The sequence below is a fragment of the Orbicella faveolata genome, unplaced genomic scaffold (assembly GCF_042242905.1).
Source record: "Orbicella faveolata isolate gen_17 unplaced genomic scaffold, um_ofav_v1 contig_47, whole genome shotgun sequence".
Taxonomy (NCBI): domain Eukaryota; kingdom Metazoa; phylum Cnidaria; class Anthozoa; order Scleractinia; family Merulinidae; genus Orbicella; species Orbicella faveolata.
Window position 1 is genome coordinate 10,412,501 of NW_028301577.1, and position 10,000 is coordinate 10,422,500.

At 39.7% G+C, this 10,000-nt stretch overlaps 1 protein-coding gene and 1 pseudogene across 2 annotated transcripts in view; one reads left to right on the forward strand and one right to left on the reverse strand.

The window, feature by feature from the left end:
- The window catches only part of LOC149097090 (uncharacterized), a 2,201-nt pseudogene extending 1,826 nt beyond the window's left edge, over positions 1–375 (reverse strand).
- A 52-nt stretch (positions 376–427) lies between these two features.
- LOC149097091 (glutathione hydrolase 1 proenzyme-like) overlaps positions 428–10,000 on the forward strand; it is a 15,569-nt gene continuing 5,996 nt past the window's right edge. Inside the window, exons 1-5 of one of the 2 annotated variants that reach the window (XM_089279377.1) lie at positions 428–504; positions 1,290–1,470; positions 4,986–5,416; positions 5,981–6,182; positions 9,430–9,743. In XM_089279377.1, the coding sequence (XP_089135503.1) occupies positions 1,361–1,470; positions 4,986–5,416; positions 5,981–6,182; positions 9,430–9,743 (1,057 nt within the window). In that variant the 5' untranslated portion in view covers positions 428–504; positions 1,290–1,360. Of the gene's footprint in view, positions 505–815; positions 957–1,289; positions 1,471–4,985; positions 5,417–5,980; positions 6,183–9,429; positions 9,744–10,000 lie in introns of those variants that run through there. The other variant, XM_089279379.1, reaches the window with a different exon arrangement.

Below are 10,000 nucleotides of genomic sequence, written 5' to 3' on the forward strand. Positions count from 1 at the left end.
CTGAATCTTGTAGGAACAGATCCACTTTTCAGACACCTTTTTCCTCCTACACACCGCATAAAAAATTGTCAGAAAAGTGCTCACTGCAGAGGTAACAATGTTTCGACACAGGAGGGTCTTTTCTGTTCATTTTAAGCAACCAAGTTCGAAGAAGCTTAGCATTGTTTATAGGTAAAGAATGCCATGACAGTTTTGAACATTCGGGCTTGTTACTTCTGCCAACATGCACATCCATATGCAATGCAGTGCCTTACCATGCTTTTCACGACAGAGTCAGGCCAGATGAACGACCAGATCCGCAAACACAAACGAAGAGAGCAGTCCACAGGTCAAAAAGACAGGCGATTCTTCGTTTGACCAGAAAAGCCTCGCCTTCGCGCGCACTGAAAATAACACCGCTGAAACGTGGGCTCAACTGTGACAACAGCTATTGAAGCTTCCAAGTTCAGTTGTGCATGGCGAAGTCGGCTTGGAGATTCAGCTTTTTATTCATAGCTAGACAAGGTGAGTTGAAGAGGCAGGAATCAAGAATAGCTCAGTTTGCATGACTAGGCGTGCCATGTCTCAGTAAATGCTAAATTCACACTCACCGGTCAAGACGCATTCGACGTATATTTTAACACTTCCTTAATGTCTTGATCTTCGAAGTCTTTAAGCGCCAGCACAAGGTGTTCGTTATTAGCTCGAATTATGTTTTGCGCCGTAACACAGTCGTCACACCAGAGTGCACAACACTGGAAGCAGTACAAATGCTGTACGCTTCTTTCGTCGCAATTTCTTCATTTCACGCCGATGGAATTACACTTTGTGACTGCCAACATATCTAGCAAACTGTTGATGCGAAGGTTGGTCGGCAAGTTTTCCAGGTTTTCACTGCTAGGGACTCGTGAAGCCAAAAACTGTGTAAACATGGCAGCCGTCTTGGATCTGTGAATGTGGTCATGCACACAGAACAGGTACTTCTCCATGAAGATTGTTTAATAAAGTTTTTATTATGATTAAAGGCGGAAAGACAAACTGGGTTTAGAGATAAAATACTTTGAACAGTTGGGCTTTGTAATATAAAGTTACCGTATTTATCAGATTATTGTTATTGACCAATCACGAGAGTTTGGACATGCTGTCTGATGTGACTCAATTCTAAGAATTGTTTTTGTGACTGCCAAAATTTCTAAGAATCTTGATCACAATAGTGTGACAACCATGAGACCGAATGCGAAACTCTTGGACGTGCATTAGTCTCTCCGTTTCTCTCGCTAATTCTTCTTCTCTGTCTCTCTGTGTCTCAGTTTGAGGACAATCACTGTTCTAAGGAAAATATCTCTAGAAGTGGAAGCTTGGGCTCTGCTGCAATTTAACAATGTTTCCCGGAACGGGCGAACCGCCAACTAGTACTATTTCGCAAAGTCAGCTTGAAATCTCAATAGTTGCGGTAGACGATAATAAGCCAGCCAAGAAATTCAACAGACGGTAAGTGCTATTTTTTTTTTCCCTCTCTCTCTTTGTCGCATTCATTTGTGCTCCAGCTTTCATCTTTTTGCTTCAAGTCAAATTGATATTATATAATCATCAACTGATTGAGATTAGTAGTGTCCGTGGTACGTTGCACGTGGCACCTCGCATCTTACGTTTGGCCATCGAAGTTCTTTTGATTATGAAATGCACAGCGATGATAAAGAATCACAATAGCCAGGTTGATGCGAGAATTAATAAAGAAAAGTGAAGAGCAATCAAGCCGAAAATATTGGTAGGAAAGTTCGATTAGCTTGGTGGCGACTAGCACTTTAACGAAGATCCGTTTAAGCCGATTTGTTTCGACTGTTGTTGATTTCCGAGAAAAATACCGCGTTTTAAAGCGAAAACACTGTTTTAATTTTCAGTAATATTCAGAATATTTAATTAAACGAAATTTAAACGCTTGCTCCAGGTAAAGCTGAAGGCTGAAGGGAGCAACTTTAACGAGGCAGTATTCAGAGTTCGCTATTTTGCCATGAAAGGATATTTCAAGATTTCCATACAGTGAAATTGATTCTAGCATTTACTCTCTCATAGGAACCCGCTTTAATTTCCTTTTAATGCTAGACTATTGATTACTGTTCAGTCGTCGCTTTGTTTTCAAATGTCATATCTAGAGCTATATCAATTTTTGGATACGCCATGAATGTTTAAGTTCTGTAATTGTCCCCGGTTAATTGTCACGGTCGATTGAAACACACAAAATCGTCACGCTCGCAACTTGATGAATGAAATGAATCAATGAATCAATGAATGAATCAATCAATGTTCTTATCAATACATTTGGTTAATCAAGTAACAAGGTTTTACAAGGTAGTCCCCCTATCCTTCCTTATATTAACTTATTGAAGGATTTCGTGCAAAAAGGGTGTATATCGCTTTTTGGGCCGATTTTCATTTTTTGCAGGATCGAGCTAATGACTTGTTGTGACATGAAAAACATCGTTCCGTAATTGTTTTTGCTGATTTGCGCTTCGCTCTCGAGAAAAAAAAACGTTTGTAAAAAAGCTCAGTTTTCCAAGGGCATCTTTTGGAGATCTTTTGTTGAACGAAAAACAAAAGAAACCTTTTGTTTCGCTAAGGCCCGTTCCAAACGCTGCTCTATTCATGCGCCGAACCTAACTGATGAGTTAAGTACGGCAGAAGAGCGGCGTTTGAATCAGTTTGGTTCGGCAGGTTAGGTTTGGTGCGGCAAACAATATTAAATTCGGCAGGGTCTGTCGCACTATGCGACGTTGGAGCGGCAGCTGATTCAGACGGCGTTCTCCTCATGGGTCGAATCTGATGCATAAATTACTGTAATGCGTTTTTCATATAACGGGACTCGTGATTGGCTCGAAATTGAGTGGCGTGACCAGTCATACATGAAGCTGGAAGTCGTCACCAAAAATAAACACAACGAAATTAAATATGCCTTCGATTTGAGAGAAACGGGACTGTAAGCGAGTTTCTTTCGCGCAAATTCATTTTTTCCTTTTTCTTCGTGATAATAGCCCAGGTTATGCGATTTTCCTTTAAAAAGTCGTATTAACCGGAAGAAAACCTGTCTAAATACAAACACTGAGCCTTGAGTTTGAATTTGCTTCCCTAAATATTGTTACAACAGCGGAATGTTAGTCACAGCTTTTCTATTTGGACAGAGTTCTTGAATTCAGAACGTTTATTTTCTCGTCGAAAATTGTTACCACCGGCTTCCCGAATTAAGTTCGACGCAAGTACGCCGTCTGAACCAGCCGCCGCTCCAAAGTCGCTCTAAAGTCGAACTTAATCAAGTTTGGTTCGGCAAATGAGTGGAGCGGCGTTTGGACCGGGCCTAAACGATGAAGTCACCGAAGCGTAGCATTTGGCGCTAGTTGTTCGAACTGATACAAGTTTTATTATTCAATTGCCGTGACACCGGTTCGATACGAGATCGGTCGATTTTTTTTTTTTCCGGTCTATTTCTCTACTTCTTTCAAAAACCAAAACATCTATTTAAAAAAACCGTGCTGTTCGAAGCGTCGCGTCGAAATCTACCTTCGAAGGATTCGCTCCAAAAGATGGCGCTTGGAAAACTGAGTTTTTTACATACGTTATTTCTCGAAAACGAAGCGCAAATCAACAAAAACAATTAAGTTAGTCTGCCAAAAATTAGCTCCCATATATTGCAAAAAATGAAAATTAAAAAAAAAGCGATATACGCCCTTTTTGCACGAAATCCTTCAATTATGCTTCGTATTTTGAATCAGTACAGTACATGTATTGGTATTTAAATGCAAACTAAACAGGACACTATATTTATACAAAACTGAAAAAAATTATGTATACAGATTCGGCTACCAGGTACTTACTAAAGGTATAGAAACAAGGGAATAACAGGCAACGAAGATACATTTAATCCCAAAACAGTTGATATAAAAGATATAGATAGATCACTAAACTTTTTTTCATAGTTCTTTAAAAGAACATTTCTGGAAGCAGAATGCTCACCTAGGTGGTGATGACTAGTAATCTTTTGTAAATACTTATGGGCTTTCTAGTTCTCCGGAGAATTTTTTAAACTTTGCCAAAAGGTGCATTTTTATTAAACATGGCGACCATTAGAGGTAAACGTAAGAGAATTTTTGACAGGTGATACTGTTACCAGTGGAAATGCGGTGGTCTCATGGTTAGTTTGCTCGCCTCGGGCTGTTTGAGTTCGGGTTTGGCACCAACTGATCTAGGGCGGCTGTATATCGATCCATTCATTGAAGCACAAACGCTGTAAAGTATCAACATACAGAGTCGCCATGGCCAGTTCCAGTTATTTTACAGTTATTCACCTCTTTAACGATCAGATGTTTTATTTTCATCATGGCTTCTGCACAGAATTAATACAGTGGTGGATCTAGGGGAGAGGGACGGGGGGCCCGGCCTCCCCCCCTCCCTTATTTTGGGTAAAAAACAATCGCAGAAGAAATAAAAGCCGGCAGGGCAAGCAAAAAAACAACAACAACAACAACCGCCCCCCCTCTCCCCCCCCCCCCCCCCCCACCGCCCCCTTAGCTCAAGGTCTGGATCCGCCACTGTAATATGACCGAGTAAAGAGAAGTTCGGATTTAATCACACCGACATATGACTGTGAGCAGTGAATTGTTCAAGCCTTTTCTTTTTTATGTTTCGAATTCAAGTCATCCTAAATTATAGGTTTGTAATTAGCAATCAGCCATCCTAATCTTCTCTAGCCTTAATCCTTTTTTTTTCCTACCAAAGTGAAAAAAACCAGAGACTTTATTTCCTCATTTGATCATATTTACATTATTGAACTATTTTTTTAGGGTTTTGACCTTCGAGAATGTTACTGCCGTCATGAGATAAGTTAACGACTCAACAGATCGTAACAAATGTAACTAGTGCGAATCACTGAGTAAATTGTGGCTGAGACTTCCAAGTCGCTTCTCGAGAACGCAAAACAAGCGATCAGTAAAACAAATCTAATGTTTCTCCTGCAGAACAATCATCATATTGATTATTGTAGTGCTGGTGATTGTGGTTGTGGCGGTTGTAATTGGAGTCGTCGTATATGTTCTGACAAAAGACACCGATCAATCACCTGACAATCCCTCATCTGTTGTTCCATCATCTAACGATCCATCATCTGGTGGACCCTACAAAAAAGAGGCCGTCGCCACGGATACACCGGAATGCTCCCAAATCGGCAAGGAAATTCTCAACGCCAACGGCTCGGCCGTGGATGCCGCCATCGCCGCCATGTTCTGCTTGGGGGTTATAAGCATGCATTCGTCGGGAATAGGAGGAGGTGGAATAATGTTGGTGTACAACAGAAGCCTCCAGGAAGCCACAGTCATTGACTTCAGAGAAACTGCTCCAGCACGAGCACACCGGGACATGTTTAAGGACAACGAGAAGAAAGCCCAAAAAGGTATTCTTTTCTACTTTGTCTTAGACAGATACTTTATATTTGAAAGTTAAGAAACCAATTTAACGATCAAGTCCAGTAAGAGTTTGTTCTTTACCTGGCAAGACCATGGCCCAGTTGGTCTGGGTACTGGATTTAGAATTTATTTTTGTTGTTACTTTTGGCACGCGCATTGCAGTTATGTACTTGCAACGCTGATTCGACTGAGCCCGTCAATAAAGTGTTTCATATCTTGCACCTGCAGGTTTGTTAAATTTTTTAGGGTTGTTTGGACTAAAGGTAAAAAAATCACACTTAGAAAGAGTTTGAAAGACTTTGAAAATGTCTGTTGACATTTTTAAAACGCCCACTGATTTATAACAAATAATACTTCTTAGCCGATTTAAAATCGAGAAGAAACCTGGAGCGAGTCTCAACTCGCAGTCCCTTGTGGGAAATGCTACCGTGGACAATCTGACTTCGCATCTTTTGCAAGTTTTGGCCCAGTAACGGTCCGACTGCGGGATGAGACGCCCTAGATTTTTTCTCGTTTCTAAAGTGGCGAATAGCACCTTAACTTCTTCTTAGGTGGTCTGCCCATTGCCGTGCCCGGCGAGGTACGCGGTATGTATGAAGCCTGGAAACGATACCACCGGTTACCATGGGAAAAACTTGTTCAACCTGCCATCGATTTGGCCAGAAATGGATTTAATATTACAGAAGCTGTGGATGACGCTTTGAAGACGACAAAAGGAATCAAAGAGGACATTAGAAAAGATCCAGGACTGAGGTCAGTTTATATCACCTGCGTATCAACAGCAAAGGCTAACTCAGTTTGAAGATGACGCATAAAATTGGCCTTGAATAACAAAAAGCAAATTACCAGTAGGCCGTACCAAGGTAGGGCAGCACAGAAGCGAAACACATCAGAAGCTTATAGTATTAAAACTTAAATCTAAGCTTGGTTAACAGAGGAGAATGGTTGTGAAGCCCGGCAAACATCAAAGGAGCAAACAAAGATGCCAAAATTATGTTGGAAGGTCCACGACCGCGCACAATCTTTTGTTTTGCGTTCATACACTATGCATGAATTACGTAACCAAACGTTTCTATTGGTTAGTTCCTCAGTATGGAGTAAAGAACTCGTGATTGTGTTTATTGCACGGTCAAGGCCAAAAAAGAGAACAAAGACATACAACAAAGAACTTTGTAGGGTTTCATAACCAATCCCCTCTATTAACTATGATCAAAGGCTGCCTTGTGTCATTTGTTTATATTAGTGCGAAGACATCCACTGCCAAACCAAACAAGTGTGATGCAAGCGTAACGCTAGATCATTTAGACAGGATACATTTTCACTTCCATTAATTTTTTGAATAAAATTCGACCTGCCTCTCTCGATTCTTAATGACAATTAACTTTTGTAATTTATTACATCCATTTTGAAATCACTGGTGATCCTTGCAATCTGATTGACTCTCAGCAGTGCAATTTATTCTTAAAGTGCCTATGAAGTAAAAAATAATTGCTGCATCATTTTCCCGGACAATAAGAATTAAAAAACAACCAATCAGATTTCAATGCCAGAAATTAAATTGCAGGAAAACCAGAGCAATTCATTCACGAATTACACTATTTTGTGCCCTAAATTGCATTTTTTTTTTTTCTGTTTTGCATACAAAGTAAGATGTAAAAGCGTTTCTGGTTCTGCTTTTAACCAACCGGCTACTGGATCAATAATATTGGTACTGACCAAGGTTATTGAAAATGGACGTAATAAAGTGGTAATTGAACTTCGTGTCCTGCAATTGTGGTCTGAAATCATACTTGCAGTCTCAAATCGAAATCGCGTGCAACCGTATGATGACAGGCAAAATTGCTCCCCACTCAGTTCAATTACCATTATTTATACCTGTTTGCTTACTCTCGGAAAGTGTGCATCATTTGATACTTTTTAATCGGCTCATTGTGATCACTATATTTTTCTGATGTTAGGACTTCAGTATTTACAACCCTTTATCAAAAGTGTTTTCTAGAACAGATCGTCACAGAGTTTCGAATTCCATGTCGTTTAAGCGGCTCTGTATTTAAGCCAGTTTTAAGCTTAAATCTGTTGTTTGTTGTTTTATCTCATGGATTGAAATGATACCGATATCAGAGGAATCCGGGTGATTCGAGTATTGCTTCAAAGTTTAGACTATGCTCTCATGCCAGCCTGTGTACTAGCTTGTACTGGCTACACTCATGCGAAAAATAAAATGTAAACAGAAGGGAAGCGTTACACTTCCGGTAGCATTACGAATGCAATTTGATCTGGCTTGATGCCCTGATACGAACCATGTTGGTATATATACCGTGAGGTATTGATCATAGACCTAACAATCAATTTTTGTGAGTTATACCTGTTTGCTTATTCGCTGAAAATGCGTTTTAATCCACTCATTGTCATCTTTGAAGCGTGTTATTTTTTATCAAATTTGATTTAAACACAAGTGAGTTGCGTGAACAGAGGGCTCGAACGCTAACAAAATTAAATGCTAAAATCAGCCTGTCACAAATGACTACTAATGCTTAAGTCTCCACGGTCTACATCCCAGTCCCCGTAAAAAATATAAATAGTGTCTTCAATCTGTACAGCGTGGTTGAAACTTGTATTTCCAAAATCAATAGCACCAAATGCCGTCAATTTATCGTCGGTTTTTTACTTGTCTTTCGTAGTCAAACTTGATTAACCCGGAAACTACCTGAACCACCCTTCACAGAATCTTACATTAGGAACGCAAAGAATGGTTACACAGTATCGAGCTCACTCCAAAACCTGGTGTCCACGTGCACGTGGACATAAGGCAAAAACGTGCACGTGATTTTCGTCATGTTTTATGTATTTAGTGCTAGGCCGACTAAACAAATGTGTCACAGAAGAGGAATGAATTTCCACGATTTACCTTGAATTTAGATTTACATTGAACTTAAATTTGTGGTTATTAATGGTCGAAATGGAGTTATATGTCTCATTTTTTTTTCAATTTCCGCCGTGTATCAGCCATTCAGGGCGAATAGCTTTCTCCAGGCGCAAAGTTAATTTCAAACTGGAAGAAGACAGCTAAGCGCCTTCCAGTGCCAGCAAACTGTGAACATACAAAGTCCTCAGTAAATGTTACGAAGGGAATCACTTGAGTGGTAACGGCCTCAGTCGCCCTCTCACCAACGCTACTAAATTTCTTGGGGTATATATTGACGAGCACCTTACCTGGAAAGATCATATCAGCTGTTTATGTAAACAAATCTCCAAATCAATTAGAATGTTATTCAGGTCTCACTTCTATCTATCTTCAAAAATTAGACTCACCTTGTGCTACTCGCTAATTTATCCTTATATCACCTATTGTAACTCTACGTGCTCGTCTACATACGTAACAGTAACTTATATAGAATTTACTGTTTGCAAAAACGGGCTGTGCGAGCTATTACCAATTCAGATTATAGAGCACATTCTGCTCCTTTGTTCTTTAAATTAAGAGTTTTAGACATTTATCAAATCAACACGTTTCAAATAGCTAAATTTATGTCCTGTTATCATAACAACCTGTTGCCTCCATTGCTTTTCAACTTGTCTTTTACAAACAGTCAAATTCATGCTATAGCACCATAACAGCCAATAATTATCGCGTGCATCATTGTAGGACTAATCTGAAAAAATTCACAATTCTTTACCAAGGTCCAAAGATCTGGAATTCCCTTCCTGTTACAATCACTTCTTTGTCACGTTTTCCCAATTTTAAGAAGAAACTGCTGGAGTTTTTAGCAAAATAATTACTGAACTAGCAAAGCCGCACACGGTAGCACTATCTATGTAACCGTATTGTTATGTACGAGGTGGCCTCAACTATAAGCCTGGTGGTTTCTAGAGGTCACCTCGCCATACATTGAAATATTTATAAATAATTAATATATTAGGTAAAAAGGCAAATAAACAAAATCTTGAATCTTGTTAGTAATTTCATAAATTCTTACTCTCATGTTTAATATGATTTCAGCGAACTGCTCCTTGATGAAAACAATAACACTCGCAAAAAGGGAGACAAAATCAAGAACGAAAAGTATGCAAAGACCCTGGAACGAGTGAAAAAAGATCCTGAATCGTTTTACAGTAATTCATCTAAGAAGCTGTCCGATGATATCGTGGACGACATAAAGAGAGCCAATGGCATCGTGACTAAGGACGATCTGGTAAATTACAAGTCGAGGAGCAGAAAGCCATATAAGAGTAAACTCTCGGGAATGAATATGTATCTCACCCCACCCCCGACAAGCGGTGCTGTTTTAGCGCTAATCTTGAACATTTTAAAAGGTGGGTGCTGTTCTTTAAATATATTTTTTTAACTTTTGTCCCTGTCTTCAGGAATTGGATCGGAGAATCTTGTCAACATCAAGAGTGACAAGCAAGTAGAATAGTGGAACAGTGAAACAGTGATAACCTATTGTTTCCTGGAACGTCGAAACGTAGAACCAAAGTAATCTCAGAAAACGCCTTAGCCTTGTACCCAGGGTTTAGAGCTGATAAAGGATTCTTTCCAGAGCACTAAATATTTTTGACGTCAAATAATT